Below are 20,756 nucleotides of genomic sequence, written 5' to 3' on the forward strand. Positions count from 1 at the left end.
TATAAAAAGGGGTCAAAATGTCTAACTACGACCCTCCTGAGTATCCTTTAACCTGCTGAAACCCATCAGACATGGTTTTAATTTATTTATCGTTTTTCAATTAACCATAGTTTCCACCAAAATCACTCCAATTTTGGTTATTGAAACACTATATCTGTTAGTATTTGATCATTTATAAAACATTTTTTGTAAAGGATCCACCTAGACATACACTACACTTGAATTTAAAATAGTGTCATGCACCAATAAATAAATAATTAAAAAGAAATAATATCAATTACTGGGTCTCAAAAGACTTTTTGAAAATATACAATTTGTGGAACGGGAACATTTAATTTATTATACAAAGGAACATTCACAAGGAAGGTTATTCACATGATCTTAATAGCTGGTCCGTTTTACAAGTTTCAAAGGAAAGTTTGACGTTGAAACAATAGAAGTATAAAATAGTAAAGAGAAAAGAGAAGCTGTTGAAAACATATACATTGTCTAAATTGCCCTTCGCTCAGGCAAACAAATGAAAGGAAACTGTGGCTTCTGCTGAAAGGATGAATTAAAACTATTAAGAGAAGAACTGATGTCACAGGGAAAGAAGACGAGGCTCAACACACGCCCCAAATTCTATGAAATTAAAGAACAATAATAATAATAATAATAAAAATGTTTTAAAAAAACCTAGAAATTTTACGCAGGGAATTTTATACCTGTACATGTGTAGGAAATAAAAACTAAGAATTAATGTGTTGATTTCTCTCAATTTTTTTATAGCCCTTTCCATTTCTCCTGTGCAACAGATCTGAACTTCTCTCCGTTAAAAACGAACAAAAACAAAACTCCAGTGGCTCACAGTCACACATTTAAACGTGGCTGCCCACCTCAGAATGAGGTCAGCGGTAAGAATGCACATTAGAAATTCAGGTTAGCTGTACAAACTAGCTTGCATTGTATCTTGTGCCAAACAAAATGAAATGAAATCCACAGAGAACATGTTGAGAGAGTGTTATTTCATACATGTCGTGTAAGTATATGAAATATTTGTAAAAGGGCAATAAATAGTGTTCATATCTCTCAGTCCACCATATTTCAGTCCAGACTTTTGGAAACTCAAAATAGTTTCTTTATACATTAATTTTGACCTAGAAAACCAACCAGGATATTTGAATTAAGTCCTAATTATTTTATATTAGCTTTTGTATCAATCAAAGATTAACACTCTCATATGATTGGCAAAGCCACTGGTCTGTGTCTTTGGTGTTTTGACGTTTAACAAATCCATACTGAATTAAAAAGCTTCATTAACCCTATTATGGGCAAAGCGCTCTTCAGGATCAAGTGAGAGGCCTTTAAGCAAATGTTTCATGGCTTAACGGCTCTTTGTGCGGCACTGAGCTGAAGATCTCATAAACGGTTAATGTAACACTGACTTCACAAAGCTGAACAATGCAGCGATGTTTACCACCTGATTCCCTCAATTCACAATGCAATTTACAGGCGTAGATACAACATTCTCCTGTTTCCCATCCCATTGTATGTGTGTATGTTGAAATTTTGAACGTTATTCATTCAAAGTATACAGCAAAAGTGGTAATGCAACAAAAAAAGGTGATGATGATGATGATGATGATATTGGGTGTTGAAGTCAGTACACAGGTGAGAGTAAAACCAGAAGTCACTGCAGCTTAGTGTTTACATGAGGCACTGGAAAGCTGGATAAAATTCAACTCTGGGCATCCAGAGTACTGCAAGATGACAGGACAAAAAGGAAGGGTTTAAACAAAAGGAAAGGCGGTCGGAAAAAAAGACGACAAGGTTACTTCACAGCTCAAGACCTCTTCAGTCAGGATAAAAAAAACTAACAAAAAAGTCCATCTTTAAAGATAATCAGTCTGAAGGGTGCAGAAACACAGGGGTGGTTATGGGAAGCGGGCATTGGGAGTGGTTTTTAAAGTGGTGCAGCCTTTTTTTTTTCCCAGTTTTAGCTCTCTAGTCTGTATGCAGTCCGCTCGCCGCTCACATGATGCCATTGGTGAGATACTGGAAGCCGTCGTAGAGCTTGGTAGTGATGGAACGCATGGAGGCGTCCACCATCTGCTCCACCAACACCTGCAGCTGCTCCTCCGTCAGGTTCATGTGGAAACGCTCCTTCAGGTTACGGATGGTGCTGGAGCCGTGGAAGCAGGGAAGCTGAGAGCCTGCAGAACATACAAACAGTTCTGTAACAAAAGCTGAACGATTAAATGTCCTCGGATGATTAAAGAAAGGGAAAAAAAATGCTCCGTTCCCTGAAGCTTCAGACTAACAGTACCTTGCTGCATGATTTCTACAATCTGGATGACCTTCTCCATGTGCTTGCGTGCAGCGATGAGGCCTTGGAGCATAAGCATCTTGTAATAGTTGAACATGTCTCCATCCAGACCTCCCATTACCTAAAACAAGAGATGCACAGATATAAAAAATGTTGGCGAATGAGCGCAAGGCTATGCCCTTCTTGTTTTACACTTCATGCACTTGTATTGATTGATAAATAATGATAACAAGAGTGGAGAATGTCTTTTTTTTTTTACTTAAGACTGTGTACTATTATGATTTGCTCTAAACAAGCCTAACAGACAGCGACTGAGAGAGAGAGAACAAAGAAGCGCGTGTGATTACCATCAACTGAATGAAGCCGGTTTCAGTTGCAACACAGGTAAGTTTAAGATTAACTTGAGCAAACTCTGGTTTTTCGGGCTCAAGAAGTTGGATTGGTTTTTGACGAGTTCCATTGCAATGGTAATTTATGCTAGATGGCTGATCATTATTCTGGGTTAGAGATCACAGATAAAAACTGGACCAATCGGCTGTGAGTAAAGTGACATGTATATGTTAAGAGCAGTTTAGAGTGAAAGAATTTGAGACAAAAGTGCCCATCTTTTGCTGCTAATTTATATTATATGAATTGTAACTGTATAATTCATTTAATTATATTATAACTAAACTATTAATTTACAATTAATATTAGCATTAGCTTTTAAATATAAATGTATATATAAATGCTTTAAACCGATTAAGCTTACGTGCATTCTTTGTAACTAATTTATAAGGCCTATTTGTTTGATTCAATTGCATTGATATAGTCAGATATTTTCTCTCAGCTGCCTTCTCAAACTTTCACTACAGCAGCAGTGTTTATTCCTGCTTTGTAAATTCATTTAATTTTGTGATATTTTTTTCATAATGATCTCTTAATTTTTTTTATTGTCCTACACCATCTACAAATGATATACATTTATAAAAATACATTTAGACCACTTAACTATGCAGGATAATCATATTCTGATTGCTATCAGGATATGAGAAGACTTTCAACCAGCATAACAAAAAAAAATTGCACCTTTAAACCTGAGTTGACAGAGAACGTTTATACCGAGCGTTGTGAGCCCGGTGAGCCTGATCTAAACCAGGTTGGATTTATATGGATTTGTCACCTCTTAATCTACTCTGAAACTCAAGAGTTTGTTCAACTAGCTTCATGCAACAGATCCATGGTCTCTATGGCCACGTACACACTGTAAAGTTTCAAGAGTGGCAACAGCATTTAAATGCGGAAGTGAGTCCCCTAAATTATCGTTCCGTGTGTACGGAACACGACTCAGTCCTGAAACTGTGATGATTGACACCGTGGTAACTATAGCAACGTTCTGGTGGTATCCACTATTTGACCAAAGAAATATTACAGTGACAAAATACTCCTTATGTTCAGCAATTTAGTCGATGGAGGAGTTTTATGTTTGTAAGGCTGCTTCACAGAGCGCGCTATTGCAGTGTTGCCATGTCCACGTATTTTATGCGTTTTGGGGTTGTTGCTTATACAGCGATTGAGTTTATGAAATTATTAAGTGAGCAGGTATTTCATACTTATTTTCAGCATAAAGCATGTCCATTTATTTAGTTTTTTTATGGGCTTGTTTGCTATTTTTTTTTTTTACATTAAAATACGTATTTTAACGTGTCATCTCTCATCGTACGTCATTAATAACTAGTTGTTCAGTTCGGTTCTGTACACACTGTATCGAAGTTTTGTAAATGCGGTTTTCACTACCTGTGTTTTTCGGGGGGTTAATTTGAATGTAGAATGCGGTTGTCTCTCCTGTACATTACTAGATTAAGCACTAAAATATGAGTTGACAACCGAATTTAGCTGAAGTTTGTATGTGGCCGAGGAAGTAAAGCATCAGCTTCAAGTTAAACATAATTTCAACACCTTGTTTCATTAATGAATAAATCAGCGTTTTTGAATGTATTAGTTTAATGAACGGTTTAATGGCTCACTCAAAGACAGTCCCTTGCTGCCACCTAGTGGCGTAACAATGTAACCTGCACTGACTGACAGCCTGTCTAGAACATGGAGAAACAAGCAGAGCTGCTGATACTGGTGAAATATCCGCAGTCTTAGAAAGCCTCTCGTCCAGTCAGATTCAAGAATCGGAACTAACTGTTATGCATATAACAATAGCCCAATGAACTTATTGTCAGGTTTATGTTCTGTTATGTGGACCCTATTTTTGACCTTGTGTTCCGTTTCCTTTCCTTTTTTGTTCTGTTTCCTTTAGTTCCTGTTTCGTCTTTTTGCCTGCTGACCACATTGTTACACTTATGTATATAGCAACAAAAAAAATGCAATATTGAGCCATTCAAAATCACTGCAAGGGAAATTTCTTCACTGCGACAGCCCTAAGAGAGCACAATCAAGTGAAAGGCACGTCTGTGATGGAGGGCTGTGCAAACGAAGCAACAATAATTTGTGCAAGCAAGTAAATTATGGTTTAGTAATTTTTTCATTATAGATGCATTTTGAAAACGAGTGAATTGTTACACTTCTAGTAGACAGCCAATATGGTACTGATTTGATTTATGCAAACTTAGCCATATAACCATAAAACCTAGAGCACAGTCATTATCCTTCTCCAAAATTAGGACAAGAGTACTCCACCAATGATAACTATATCTTATATAAACATAGCTACTTACATCAACAAATTCACTGGTTAGTTTGAAGGCAGACGTCTCGAAGCCTAGGTTTCGTGGAGAGCTGGAAAGGATGAAGCCAAAGTCGATGTGAATGATGTGGCCTTCCGAGTCCAGCAGGATATTTCCATTGTGCCTGAAAAACATGAGTGGTTACAACTTATCTATGTTATTTAGTTTCCAACATGATTCAGCAATGATTTTACCATTCACATTGTCTCTCACCTGTCCTTGACCTGCAGCAGATAGCAGATGAGACAGTAGCCAGCGCAGCTCTGAACAAAGTTACGCTGAGCAGTAAGGAATTCCTCTGTAGTGTAGTTGCCGTGCTCTTGCCGGAAGTAGTCGAGCAATAAAAGCTGACTCTGTTTCTTCACCTGGTGAATGGACACAGCGTTGACCACTGGCTCAATCATGCCACTGTCTGAAGAGATGACCAGGATCTTGTAGGGCTTGATCCACAAGGGAACCCGTTCTTGCTCCCAGATAATCTGGAAGACCACAAATATGGTGAGAAGATTCAGTATAGTAACACTGCCTCAGCAAACCTCAATTGAATAAACACTTTTGTAAATTGTGGAAAATTATCACTTTTATTCAGCAAGGAGGCATTAAATTGATCTACAGTGTCAGTTAAGACATTTACAATGTTACAAATGATTTCTACTCCAAATAAATGCTGTTCTTTTGAACTTTATATTCATCAAAAAATCATTAATTCTTTTTATCAGTTCCCACAAAAATATTAAGCAGCACAAAATTTTCTAAAATTGATCAAATGTTTCTTGAGCACAAAATGTGCATATTAGAATGATTTCTGAAGGGTCATGTGACATGATGTCTGAATGATGTTTGCTGAAAATTCAGCTTTGCCGTCACAGGAATATATATATATATATATTTTTTTTTATTTATACAATTTATACTATTCATAATGGTTTATAAAACAGTTATATTAAATTGTAATAGTATTTCACAATATTCCTATTTTTACAGTATTTTTGATCAAATAAAAACTGCTTTGAATCTTCTTTCAAAAACAAACAAACAAAAAAACTGTAGTTTACATATATTTATACTGCTACTTTTTGAAAATGGCTTTGGCTGCAAACCAATTTTATTTAAATTAAAATGAACACTAAAAACTAAAATAAATCGTTTTAAATGCTACATGAATTTAGGCATCATAACATTAGTGGTAAGTGAATTTAGGCATCATAAAATTCTAATGAAAATGTATTTTAAATGTAAAAATAGGGGAAATGAGCAAGCACAATTACATAAACAATATTGGCCAATAACCAATATGATACAGATATATTGTGCATCCCTATATCTAACCCCATTTTGAAAGAAAAAATATGATGATAGTAACCTGCAGTTGTTTCAGAACTTGATAGGCGAGAAGCTCTTGTCTCAGGTCATCGCCACATTTCACAATAACAGAAAGTAGACGCCAGTTGGGCAAGTGGCCATAGGGGGAGCCCTCCCTGATCCGTCTATTCAACAGCACAGGAAAAACAAATTCAGACTCAACAAATGAAGAAAACAATCTACCCTGATGGAGAATGTTGTACACATACCTCACTTTCTCCTCCCACGGTTCCTTTAAGGCTACAGCTGAGGGATCCTCTGGGTCCTTCCTAAATGTGGTGGGGGTGTGGGCGAGTTGCTCAGATAGGCGTCGTCTGAAATAACCAAAACATCTCATTTGAATTTGTCTTTCTTAATGCGAATTCACACTGCATCAACCAACCAACGTCGACAGACGCAGACAATCACCAGATTACAGCATGTCACTTTTCAGACATTCCACAACCCGATAACAAGCTCTGACAGACGCCAACAGGGGTAACACAATATTCCGCCAAAACCCGACGAAGTGTCTATTGCCGTGAATTGGCCTTTACTGTATTCGACCACACATACACCAGCTCCAAGTGTACCTGATATCTCCAGCTGCAATAAAAATAGGTTCCTTGCTCTCCTGGCTGGTGATGCTATCTACAGAGAACTGGGAGATGTTGTCACAGCTGTTGGTGTGGATCTCTGGAAGCTTAAGAAAAAAAAAGAACAGGTCAGCTCTCTGAGGATAAAGACAACCACAAATTTGTAAAGGATGTTTTGATAGTCACACTTTCCGAGTACCTCCACTTGCAACTCTCCAATGTCATCTACAGACCATGCCTCATCATCGTTATCGTAATTGGGAACCGTGGAGAAGCTGCTGGCACGCTGGTCGGGTGTGATGCCACAATCCGGAAGATTCTCTACGGATCGAGTGCTTCGGATCCGTGTTTCCGGGATCCTCACGGGCACACTCGACGTCTCAAAGTTCTCACATTCCAGAACTTCTACATAGATTAAGTAAGGTGCCTGAAGAAGCACAAAAGGGCAGTTAGCACTGCAATTAGGAAAGAAATTGTCTTTCAAAACCCAATAGAACAAAACAAAGTCTGGATTCATATCCACATTGATCTGAGCACAACCTCACCTTATCCTTTGAGTTGAGCACGACGGCCTGCGTGTGGGGCACACGCACCACGTGGTGGTCAAAGGCAGCCGTGGGCAACCAGACCCGGGCAGGCAGCTTGTGGTTAAGAAGGGACAGCTCTGAGATGAGCCTCTGGGTCTTCTGTTCTTTAGTTGGCAGAGTGGCCAGTCTCTTCCCGATCCCCATCAGAGACTTAATAAACTCCCTTTGAGGGGTCAGACGCACCGGCTGAGAGCAGAAGATTGAGAGAAGAAAAGAAAAAAAGATGTGGGGAGAAGAGAGAAACATTACTGTACCACACAAAATGAAATGTATGCAAACATATTTGGGCATTTGCAAAGGAATTATTCTACCAAAAAGGGTTGCACAATATACTAGGTACAAAAAATTAAATGGTTTAAAAACGTACCACTGATTTACAATGGTATGATACCAATTTATCACAATTTTTGTTTATGTACTGATTTCCAGCACAGTTTGTCTATTCAGACAGGAAACAAAAAACAAAGTTAAATGCGATGTGTCCTTTTATCCCATTTCAAAATACTTCTATCCCAGCTAAATGCCATATTATATAGATATTTCAATTATTATTGGTTTTCAATTATTAATGTTCACATTATGCAAATATGTAAATATATCACAGTCTGATTTAGTATCAACACTTTAGTATAAGAGCTGGTATCGTACCAAAGCCTACAATTTGGTCTTGAACCGACAGTACAACCAAATAAAACCAATCACTGAATTTCTACGGATGTATGAGTTATTGCATTTTATTATTCAGCACAGGAGTGTGTGGAGCAGTGCTCAAAACTGCTAAATATCTGCATGCATGATCGGTACAGCATTCTAAACTCAAAAGTGAAGCATGGGTGTAAAAATAAATCAGAAATGTTAAGAGAGAGTAGAGTGTTTTAGCAACAGCTGACCACAGGGTGGAGCAAGTGAGTCATGAATGAATAGCATCACCTGAAATGAGGAAAAATTATTAACACAAATACATAACATCAAAGGACAGGAAAATGTGGAGAAAGACTCATCAAACTCCTCCACATGTGCAACCTATGGTTTATAGATGTCAAAATAATACATGGATATCTGTAATCCATGTAGAAGGGGTTACAGAAACAAAATGACAAGGTCCTACAATTATTTTTCATACAACTAAGAATACCATTTAATCCTTTGCAAATAAGCAAAAGAAAACCCGAAACACCAATGGAAAGAATTCAATCCACCAAATTAAAACACTTTACAGAGAATTCTCCTTTGCCCAGGTTTACAAAATCTCTGTAAGAAACCACAGGTCTTGCAGCAGATCACAGAACCCAAAACAAATTGGATTGTCCCATCTTTATTGACTTTATTAGTCAAAAAAAGTATACACTTATACATTGATTGATTTAACAAGAGAATGTCACATCCAACTAATTAATTACAGCTAAAACGGAAAAGAACAACGACACAAAGAACAAGTGTTTGCAAGCATGCCATCAGTTCACCGATGAAGATGTATTGCTCATATTAATATGCAACATGCAATATGCATTTCCCCAAATAGGTACAAATTGGTGTCTCATTACTTTTTATTTGAGAAATAAAGGCCAAAATCTTACATCCACTTATGTTACATACAATATCAAACATAACTAGTAACTAGCTTTCATTATTAAATTGTAGTGATTACTGCAATTAACCTATCATTTAACACTGTTCCCAAATGTTATTGTAATAAAAGAAAAAAGTATTTAAAAAAAAAGAAAGAAAAATCTGGTTTTAAACTATTCAGACACCAAATGTCGCAAATTTAGATAATAGGGTTGCAAAAAAAAAAAAAGCCTTGCACTACAATAAAATAATTTAAATAAAAAGAAAATGACACATCGTATATATTTAGTTTTGTCTCCAGAGGTTTACACAATTTTTTGATTTTAAAGAACCTCATTGAAAAAAGGGGAAAAATATCCCTATTTTCATGTTGAAGTGCCAATATTATGCCCAGTTTGTGATGTTTGATGGCATGATTGCAAATCTTTAAGGCACACATTTGAAGGAATCTGTGGAGTCAACCCAGCCTGCAAACAGACACAGCCATCATCCCACTACGCACAGAGGAGCGTTATTAGACGGTGAGAGACTTACTGTACCAGCCTCTAGCTCGAGACTGTCGGAGCTGGAGCTCAGATCCTGGGAAAAGGAAGAGGGAGGGAGGGGGGAGTTATAGTGCAAGAGCAGGGGAGGGTGGAGCAGGGTCAGAACAAGACAAAAACACATCTCAAGGTTACACTCATCCCATCTGTTTGAGCAGCAGGGCCTGGCCATGACTCCGCAGGGCTATAAAATATACTGTGTCATATTTATCTCTGGCTGATGATGTGACTCTTGAAAGCCGCTCTGATTAAACCCATGTAAAGCACCACGATTGGTGGCGAGGACAAGCTGAAGGATTACAGCAGGCACTCACACACATACACGCTCCTCCGACAAGGCCAGGGCTTACAGCTGGATTAGTTTTATCATCTAAATATTAACATAAAACTTGCATGATTTAGAAGACCAACCATAAAGCATTATCATCATGGTGTACTGCCAAGCGAACACTCCCCATGATCTTTGATCATACCGATTACTATTCTCCAAAAAAAGCTGTTGATCACAGCCAATCAGGAGATACGTAACGTTTAACGTACTGTAATGAGAATCAGCCGTTTTTATGGTGGGTGTGGTAAGGCCACAGGAATAACTGTCACTAGTCATGGCTGGTTAGGACATGAACATGAAAGAGAGCGTGAAATCACGTTAATGTATCACACCATGCCTGGTTAAAATGCAGAGCTAAGCATGAAACTTTTACTAATATACTACTAACATTGAAACTACTATTATCCTATTGTTAATTATCCAAATTAAAATAGTACTACTAGATTATTACTATACGCTGACAAAAATGAGTGGTAGACTTGATACACAGATAAACACGTTGTGCTTACGGCACTTTTCATTATTGCATTAACCTCCAGACTGCATAAATTAATCATGCTTTTACTCACATGACACAGGCTCACTAACACACAAGAGCGAAGAAGCCTCAAACTAAAAATGTATTACTTCCTCCTAGATACTAAAGCAGTAAACCACAAAAGTCTGTGAGTTACAGTGGTTTGGCCAATGTTAAGGTGTGTTGATAAGAACAATGTCAAATAGGATTCAAACGTTCAATTCATAATAGCATTTATTAATATAATATAACCAAATATAATATTTTAATATAATACACTACCCTTCAAATGTTTGGGATCAGTACGATTTTGTATTTAATCAGATCAAATCAATATTACAATTTAAAATAACTGTTCTTTATTTTAAAATATATTCCTGTAATGGCAAAGCCTGAAAGTCTTCAGTGTCACATGATCCTTCAGAAATCATTCTAATATGCTGATTTGGTTTATCATCATATGATGTTGAAAACAGCTGCTTAACATGTGGATAACTTGTGGAAACTAATTTAATTTTCAGGATTCTTTGAAGAATAGAAAGTTAGAAAGTAAAAAAAACAAAAACATTTATTTTAAAATATTCTACCCCCCCCCCAAAAAAAATTCCCCCACGCCGTATGACCATTGGACACCTAAGCTGCTTGCCGCCCACCTGAAACTCACCGGATCTGCACTCGTAATTACAAACCTGCGTTGGACACCAATAAACATACTATGCACTTAACTTGCATTGACCGAACTCTGTTCCCCAGGGTCGTGTAACAGCTGCTCGAACAACTGTCTGTCTCAGTTCTTAGGGAGTGCCAAACAGCGGACTTGCTTCAACTCTCATGGAGTATCAAGCAGCTGTCATGTTTAGTTGTACCACATCCAACAAACAAAGTCAATTTACATTTCAGTCTTGTTTACAAGATGTGGTCAAGCATCCTGTGTAGGCAACTCTTGCAAAGGCAAGCACCACTTAGATAATGTAAAGTCTTGGGGAAAAAACAAGAATCAAGGTTACAGAGTGAAACTTACGATGGAATTAAATGGTGCCATTTTTTGAGAAGTAAAAAGCAGCAATGTAAAGGTTATAACTAATTTTATATAATTATAACCTATAATTTTAGCACTTGATTTATTGTACAGTATTTACTTGTGAATTATTTGATCTGTAAAGTTGTTCTTGTTATTTTTACGGTCATTTTAATGTTTTAGGCATTACATTGTCATGGCAACAAAGTTATAAAAATGGAAATAACTTGTGGCTATGTTATTGAAACACTGAGCATTTTAAATCTTTACAATTTGGCCCTATTCACTTCTATTGTCCTCACTGTAACTCAGGTTTCTGGTCTGTGTACTGGATGAATTGACATTGTGAAAGAGTTGTCTGGTCAAACAGGGGTCCAAATTCCACACGATGACACACAGTGGACTTTCTCTAATGGAAAACCTCTCTCCTGAAAAGCTTTCAAAAAAGAGGGAGATGATAAGACTTGTTTTATCTTTCTAGAATAAATCTTCACTGTTTGGAGAAATCCAGCAACTGAAATATTTACATGATTAGGTTGAAAAACTGCAGCTTAAATGTGCAAATAAATCACAGTGGATCTGTTTAACTTATGATTAACTTGAGACCCGAACAGCACACGTTGCTATCTGTGTTTAAACTAAACTCATTTAATCCTTGCCAATTTAAACATTCAAGTCCTGCACTTGAACAGACAAATTCACACAAAAATTATGTCAACACGCCCATGATGGCGAGTCGATTATGTCTTAAAGGGATAGTTCACCCAAAAATGAAAATTATCCCATGATTTACTCACCCTCAAGCCATCTAGGTGCATCTTTTTTCAGGCGAACACAATCAGAGTTATATTAAAAAATATCATTGCTCTTCCAAGCTTTATAAAGGTCCTGAATTTGAAGTCCAAAAAAGTGCATCCATCCATCCATCATAAAAGTAATCTATACGACTCAAGGGGGTTAATAAAGGCCTTCTGAAGCAAAGCGATGGGTTTTTGTAAGAAAAATATCCATATATAAAACTTTATAAACTAAAATAACTAGCGCAGGTCGACTTACACCAAAAGAGTAACCCCTGATATGATGTATGATGTAAGAGTAGCGTAAGCTGTGACGCCTCTCGCGGTTCAGACAAATAGGGCTGGGCAACAAACTCAAGCTCCTCTCAAGAGAACCCTCTTCTCTTTAAAAAAATCACGTTTTAGACTTCTAATTCGTGACCGTGTTTTGTTTTGCTCTATCATCTGAGCTTTTGCGTTCATCAATACGTCATACGTCAGGTCAGGGGTTACTCCTTCGCCCGTAAATCGATGCGTATGGACGTCTGTCGGAAGCTAGTTATTTTAGTTTATAAAGTTATAAATATGGATATTTTTCTTACACAAACGCATCGTTTCGCTTCAGAAGGCCTTTATTAAGGCCTATATATCCGTTTTGGACGGACCGAGCTCAAGGCGGATGAGCGCAGCCAGCGGGAGGGCAAGTGTGTTTCTGCAGCGGGGTCCAGTTAGCGAAAGATGAACAAAAACCACAGAGTGCCGAGCAACCGAACTCTGAACGCTGTGGAGGTGAATTTTGATGTATTCGTACATCCCGCACAAACACAATAGTTAACCATTTTTGCTAGCTAGGTCTCCAATATAACTGCTAGCCTACTTGCTGTAGACTAACGGTAACCAGAGCCCGTCTATTAGACATTCTCTGCGGTAACTCTAGGCTTGGAGTCCCTCTTATGACGTCACACCCAGCCTAGTGGAAGGGAGGGGAAGTGCTTAAAACCACTGTAAAACGTACTAACTTTTTATATTATATTCAGCATTTTGGTATAAAAAAACATACAAAACAATGGTGGGCGGTTCTTATCTTTATGTTTAATAAGCACATTGCATTATCTTCGTGAAAAATGTAGCCTAACCTGCAATTTACACTTTAAGTTAACGTAAACTGACAAGACAGCACATGTGTATTGTATTTTGGATCAGTTTATTATGTCTTAAAGTGACAGCAGCCTAATATTCCCAATTGTCTGTGTTTTTAATGTTAATCAAACAACAAAAGACAAGGAAATCCCTCACTGCTCTTGACAATAGCTTTTGTAACTTTAATAATGATTAATCTTAATCAATGTTATTTTACATTTGATTTCTTTATTCAATTTCTGTACCTGAAATCTACCGTTAGATACCTATATAACCTGAAAAGGAATTTGTATCTTTGCTCGATTTTATATTTATTTTGTTCTGTTGCTTGTTTGATTGATTATTTTTTCCTATTTTCTGTATTTTTATTTGACAGTAGTTAGTTCCCCTGAACATCGCACATACCAAACCGTACTGTAACCGTGGCAAAAAACCAACCATGAGTAATTTAAACTGTTACACCCCTACAATACAGCATTTCTGCATTTTTTATTTTCATTTCTCAAAGAAAGGCCATCAAGCCTTTGAGCAGCACAATACTGATTAACGTTTATTCGGCTTAATGCAATTCACATGAGACACCTCTACATTTCACATGGTGGAGATAAAAGCAAAGAGTGGCATCCCTAAGTTAACACCTTCTGCTCTCAAAATAAGTTCGCTGAAGTGTGTAAACAGTGTGGAGGAGTTGTGGAGCAACGCATTTCATAATCGCTGATCTTTACTCCATTTACCAGTGGAGCGGCTCACAGCCACGTGAATGGCAACATCGCCGTTGCCATAGCAGCAAATGCTGCACCAAGATCACATTCGAGGAAGAAGGAAAGGAAGAAACTGTTGCTGCAGGAAGATAAAAGAGGAAGGCGAGTGATCATGTGCACATCACTGAACGTCAGAACAGAGGGCGTGCTGTACGACAAAGGTTGAAATCTGAAGGGAGCTCTAAAGTTACACTTCAGAAAAGAACTTGATCCAAGGTAGGTTCTTACATAACGTTCTGCCATACAGTTTCACTGACACAATAGGTCGGGAAATACAAATGGCAATGGGCACGACTATACTAACAAACAGTTTCCATCTAAGAAGGTGAAAAGCTGCTACTTAGGCTTTGACACATATTGGCAAGACCAATTAAACAGTCATTTTGACATTAATAGCATTAGGTAATAATTTTGTCAAATGGGTTAATATGGTTGGCAAGGACAAGCTAAGGGTTTTCAGGACACACAGGTGCAAAATCACACTGATACACAGCAGTGAATTAAATTCCTAGTCTACATATGAAAATGTATTTCAAATACAAACCATAAACCCTTTTCAGAAAATAATTAAAGAGTGTAATATGGTGCATTGCTCTCCACTCCCTTTGACAACACCGATTAGCCTACTAATAAGGGGGAAAAAGATAAATGCACAATCTGAAGTTCAAAGTCATCACAAGTCTTCCTGTTTGACAGAGAAAACCATACACTACTAATACTAGTGATCGATACACTACCATTTGGGGTTCCTATTTATAATCTTATGAAGATTTCTATTTCAAATAAATAGTTTTCTTTTGAACTTTCTATTTATCAAAGTATCCTGAAAAAAGCATCACGCGTTTACCACAAAATGTTCTATTTGAAAAAAATAACAGTTTTCAACATTGATAATAAGAAATGTTTCTTGAGCAGCATATTAGAATGATTTCTGAAGAATCATGTGAAACTGAAGACTGGAGAAATAATGTCTGCTGAAAATTCAACTTTGCATCACAGGGATAAATTCCATTTTAAAATAGCCTATATAAAAATAGAAGTTATTGTAAATTGCAATAATATTTCATAATACTACTGGTTTACTTTTTTGATCAAACAAATGCAACCTTGGTAAGCATAAGAGACTTTTCTCAAATTCACTTTGAAAATTGCATTTTAGTCTATATTTGTGTAACAGTACTTCACCTGTCTAGCAGGTCCAAAATCTACTTGCAGCTCTCAATGAAGATTTTTTTCACATGTTTTGAGTAAATGCTGTGTTTCAGCTATTTTTTTGTGTATGTCTCATCTGCTATTATTAAAATTTACTTTCAGCCGCCTGCAATCTTCCATGATACAACAATAATCCGACGCATGTGGTACAAACTGATCTGATCTGTCTGCCACACTGACCTCGGATCTAATCCTAGAGCTGTGATTCGCAACGTGGCAATTATTAACAGCGTGAGAAGTGATTTGTTAGTGGCATGACATTTAGCCCTGAGGACTATTATCATGCCTGTGCAAACGAACACAAAGAGAGAGGGGACGTCGTCTTAACGGAAGAGCTGAAGAGATCATCATTCCTCTGGAAATCAGGCAGTAGTGGTAGTTAATTATTTTCTGATAGCAAAAACAAAAATCTATTCATCTCCCTGTTGGCTTCAGCCTTTACTGGGATTAGCACTGAAAAATGTATATTCGTAACTGTCATGTGACAGACCAACTCAAGCGCAGTAGGACGACACAGCTCTGTTCCAAAACCTAGTGAGCTACGTAGACAACATTTTAAAGTCTTGATGAAACGCAAGTAGGGACAGATCTTTTCTTCAATATTGTGACGTACATCCGAGTAAAAAGGATAATCGGAAAAAAAAGTAGGGTGGAGATTTGTTTCAATCCATGGGTTGTTGATTGGATAAAAGCAGCTCTGAATGTGAGCTTGCAGTTGATTGAAAGAAATGGGCAGGGATTGAGCAGACTAAATTTGGTATAAGTATGTTGTTTCACCAGAAGATCAAGTTATGACATTTTGATAAAAAAAAAAATGAAACATTGCATGGATGAATTGTTCACAATAAGATCAATAACATGCATTTAGAAATAGAGAATTTTCATTTCATGCCAACTTTAAGGCATCACAGGCGTACTCCTGACACCAAGTCTGTTCTGAAAAGGCTGCCTTATAACTTGTTTTGGCCAAATTGTAAGTCACCATCACAACAGAAAAAGTTCATACAAAAAGTCAGATGATATCAAGAGGAACATTGACAATTTATCTTATGTTAAAAAAAACTAATTGAAAAAAATCTGTATTATGCTTATTAGATGCTAACATAAAAGTTTATGAAAATCCATTGTAAACTGACTCTCCTATGCTTTTACATAAAGAGTGTTGTTTGTCAAAGTTTGATCTGACAAGTTTGAGTTGTTTGTCGAAGATTGTGTAATTTTTTAGGTTCAATTTAAGTTAGGATGCTGCCTAGGAAGACAGCATTGTGTTTAAAATAGTAGCTCATCCATCTGTCATTAAAGTAACTGCATGAAATTTGATTTATTTTACAGAGCTTGTCTGAGTGTCAGCTTTACATCGACACGCCTTTATCAGCGCAGTCATAGAAACCACACAAATCTGGGCTGTTTGCCTTTCTCGTTTGCATGAAACAGCTGAGAAACACCATCTGTGGGAGGTTGAAACAACAGCCAGAGGCTGATCAACTAAAATCAGCTTACGTGTAAACTAACTAGGCAAGCAAGCATGTGACATCACAGGTGTCTCACCTCATCCTGGCTGGTCTCTACTTTGGGGTTGCTGGCGGTCCTCTTCAGGTTGCTGCTGAGGCTGATGCTGACCGTGGCGTCAGATTTGGAGCGTTGGTGGGTGCGTTTGGAGGGCGAGAGGCTGTGTTCGCTCATGCCCTGGCCGTGGTGGAGGGTTGGGGGGCAGGAGGGGGGAGGCTGCGGCACCTCCCTGCGGATGCGCTGGCTGGAGGGCTTGAGCTCGTCTGACAGGATGAGTTTGCGCAGTTTGGTGCCACGGGAGTAGCGCTGCGTGGAGATGTGCATGTCAGAGGAGTAGGCCCCCAGCAGCCAGGCACACTGCAGGGAGAAATTTATGCTCTGCCGGCAGCGGTGCACCACATAGGGCTTGATGGCATCGCCCACATCCTCGTCCATGTGGATGTACATATTGAGCAACTGGGGCAAGTAGAAGTCTACTTCTTCATTCCGGAAGCTGAAGAGCCGATTGCCGATGTAGGCTTGCACGCCGGGCTCCTTGGAATTGTAAAGATAGGAGATGGCCATGGAGATGTCGAACAGCTTGGACTCGAAGAGCCGCAGGAGCCAGGACTGCTTGGAGGAGTTGTTCTTCTGACGACGACGCACGCTCTTCACGGGCTCCACTTCCTCCGTGGTGATCTTAGGAGGTTTTCCTCCATTGGTGGACTCGGGATGCGCTGTACCGTTCACCAAAACTGGCTCTGACGTGGCTGGAGATACTTCTCCATCAGGCTTCAGGAACTTCACTTTTTGAAGGACTTCCTGGCAGGCTTTTTTCGCCACCTCGGTATCAATGACCAGGCTGAGTTCACCCACTCCCTCTGATATGACATCTAGAGTGGGGCTGGAGGTGGGTAGGCCTTCGCTGGTGCTCGGGCTGGAGCTGGTGAGGGCACGAGGGCCAGAAGAGGGAGACGAGGGCAGGGACAGTGAGGAGGTACTGGATGTGGAGGAGGTGGATGGGCTCTTCTGTAGCTCCTCAAGCCGGGCGGGAGAGAGCTCCAGCTCTGTGTCACCCATGGCCACTGCAAAACACAAAAAGACACACAATCAGCAAGCTTGACAAAGCAGAAAACATGACGACGTTCAATGCATTTAAACCGCTGTAATGTGACGTTTATGAGTGAAATAGGAAATTTTGTATAATAATGTGGGGCAGGACATCAAGATTTGATTGGATCATGTGAAACATTATATTATGATAAATTGATTACTATTTTCCCAGACTGGATTTGTCCCTTAGTTATGTCAGCAGAAAAGTTATTACAGTGGCAGAAAAAAAATATTACCCACACTACAAAAAGGAGTTTTTTTTATTTTTTTTATTACCTCTTCAATTCAGCAAAGAGGCATTAAATTGAAGAAAAGGGACACATGTAACATAACATAACAGACTTGTATTTCAAATAAATGCTGTTATTTTAAAAAAAAACTCACGTTTCCACAAAAATATGAGTATTTTCAGCGTTGATAATAATAAGAAATGTTTCTTGAGCACCAAATCAGCATATTAGAATGATTTCTGAAGGATCATGTGACAATGAAGACTGGAGTAATGATGCTAGAAATTCAGCTTTGCCATCACAGGAATGACCTACATTTTAAAATATATTGAAATAGAACACTTAAAAAAAAAAAATTTTTATTATTATTTTATATATATATATATATATATATATTACTGTTTTACTGTATTTTTGATCAAATAAATGCAGCCTAGGTGAGCATAAGAGGCTTCTTTCACAACCCCAAACTTTTTTATGGTGTACATTTTGATGAAAGAAAACTGAAGTTTTGGCTAATTTATGACCACAAATCCTGTAAACAGCCATTCAAATATAAAATTCACAATAACTCAGAGGAACAGGCTTTACTAACAGCCACTTCCTCAGGGTCATGGCGTCCCACTGATCCACAGCTACGGAGGACAGCGCCATAATCCGCCTCCAGCAGATTACCTCACCATTACCAGCAGGCCAATATCAGATAAAGTGAAGCATCAGTCTCAGATTCCACAAAGCTGCTACATTATAAAACCCATTGTGCTTTAAAACATGTCATATCATTCTGTCAGAAAGACGCAATTCACCAGAAAAGGTCATGAACTTAATGAAGATGTACCCCTGGTTCCACTTTCATGTTGTTAGTGGTTATGATGGAAAGTCCTCAAGCTAACAATGGAAATTCAGATGAGTTCGATTGATTAGTTTAGCTTGATGAAAGAGAAATCAGCATGAGAAAAAGTGGTTGTTCTTAAATCACCGAAATGTAAGAACAGAAACTATAACAGAAGAAATGAAAACTGATTCTGAAAGTGATGAGATTAAAGCACATGTCAACTGGTGTTGACTGAGTCATCTTTGATGGAGATGCCAGCTCTCCTCTCACATTTCACATGCTGAATCCAACTCGGATAGTTTACTCTGAACTGACAGTTTGTGTGTTGTTCTAGCTTGCCAGCTCTTTCTCCAAATTAAATTCTGCACAACTGAAAACAGTTAAAAACTGGTAACAGTTGAAACACTGATTCACACAATCAAACCACAAGCACAGGACAGGACAGGACTTTATTTCTCGGTATCAAACCGTTTCACTGAACCTCTCAGATTGCAATGGAAAAAAGTAAATTCAATCAGCCTTTGCCCTGAAATGTGAGAGCAGGACAGTGTGAAACAGTGATCTACAGTCAGGAACACATAACATGTAGATCACGAATGATCAGTCTCAAGAGTCTCCTTCTGCCACCACCCACAACACTTTCCACAATCCAAAGCCATTATCGAACTATTTGATGAAACACTTGAGTAACTAGATAACAAGATTGTAACAACATAAATAAACCATGAAATCTAGCATTCTTCAGATCAAGCACACTGAAACAAAATCAACAAACTTAGAGCCAAGCCAATAGCAATAGGCAATAGGCAATAGGTAGCTATAATTTGGGACCGAACTGATGCATCAGTTGTCCCAAACAGGACATACAGATCTAGATAAACTAAAATGATAGTGGTGAACTGGTTAGCAGCTAATCAACTTGCCATAAAAAACATTATCAATGTAATTTCCTTTCGTAGTCAATTGGGAGTACAAGCACATCAAGCTAAATATGTGCAGTTGTGGGTGCCAAACCTCGTAATAACGCCCATATTTACACTTTGATATGTTTTATAATCATAATATTGCCTGTTTTTTCTTACTTCAGACGCTAAAAAGTAAGCAGTCTATCATTCAGTTGACTTTTGCACTCAAGTTAGCATCTGAGCATGTTTAGCTGAGACCTTTAAAAGACACGTAAACTACTTTTCTCTCTTGTAGGGCTCAAGCTCATTTTTTAAATGAAAAACAGTGTAACGTTAACAGTAAGTGTGCTGGACTTGAGAATAACTTAACAATTCCATTATTACATAGTTCAACTGTTATTAAGGCCTGAATGGATCAGCCTCATAAAAACACAAACGGATGCTACACTTAGCCAAGCAGCTAACGCAACGTCTCTACTTTATAACGTTCTTCTACTTTTGAACCGACCCAAGCGATCATGCTTTCATGTGACTTACCTCAAAATAATCCGGGTGAATGTATAAATAATCGGTTTATCTGTGTTTTAACTGCCCCATTTGGGAGGTGCGGTTCTCCTGTTGCTGAATAGCCGGTGTTGTTCGCTAAGAAAGTGAGTGGGGAGATGACACACGCAGAGGCTGCCCACATCAACTGCCTGATTCCAGCATACACACTTACATCCTGTGGCTCAAAACACAAGGAAGCATTCCGGGCCGTTTATGCAATGCCCACAAAT

The 20,756-nt window shown here is 38.2% G+C and overlaps 1 protein-coding gene across 3 annotated transcripts; it reads right to left on the reverse strand.

The window, feature by feature from the left end:
* Nucleotides 1-310: 310 nt before the first annotated feature.
* Nucleotides 311-20,710, reverse strand: pi4kb (phosphatidylinositol 4-kinase, catalytic, beta). Of its 3 annotated transcripts, XM_084435345.1 has the most exons (13): nucleotides 20,518-20,710; nucleotides 16,958-17,982; nucleotides 9,647-9,691; nucleotides 7,911-7,982; nucleotides 7,502-7,729; nucleotides 7,156-7,383; nucleotides 6,954-7,063; nucleotides 6,591-6,695; nucleotides 6,383-6,506; nucleotides 5,233-5,498; nucleotides 5,011-5,143; nucleotides 2,306-2,426; nucleotides 311-2,192 (listed from the first exon to the last, which is right to left on the reverse strand). In XM_084435345.1, the coding sequence occupies exons 2-13, from the start codon at nucleotides 17,975-17,977 to the stop codon at nucleotides 2,011-2,013; spliced, it is 2,634 nt and encodes an 877-aa protein (XP_084291471.1). In that variant the 5' UTR covers nucleotides 17,978-17,982; nucleotides 20,518-20,710; the 3' UTR covers nucleotides 311-2,010. The 3 variants fall into 3 exon arrangements, with proteins under 3 accessions (XP_084291471.1, XP_084291472.1, XP_084291473.1); XM_084435346.1 differs by lacking the exon at nucleotides 7,911-7,982; XM_084435347.1 differs by lacking the exons at nucleotides 7,911-7,982; nucleotides 9,647-9,691 and having other exon boundaries at nucleotides 20,518-20,669.
* Between the last annotated feature and the right edge of the window lie 46 nt (nucleotides 20,711-20,756).

The sequence above is a fragment of the Rutilus rutilus genome (assembly GCF_951802725.1).
Source record: "Rutilus rutilus genome assembly, chromosome: 17".
Classification (NCBI taxonomy): domain Eukaryota; kingdom Metazoa; phylum Chordata; class Actinopteri; order Cypriniformes; family Leuciscidae; genus Rutilus; species Rutilus rutilus.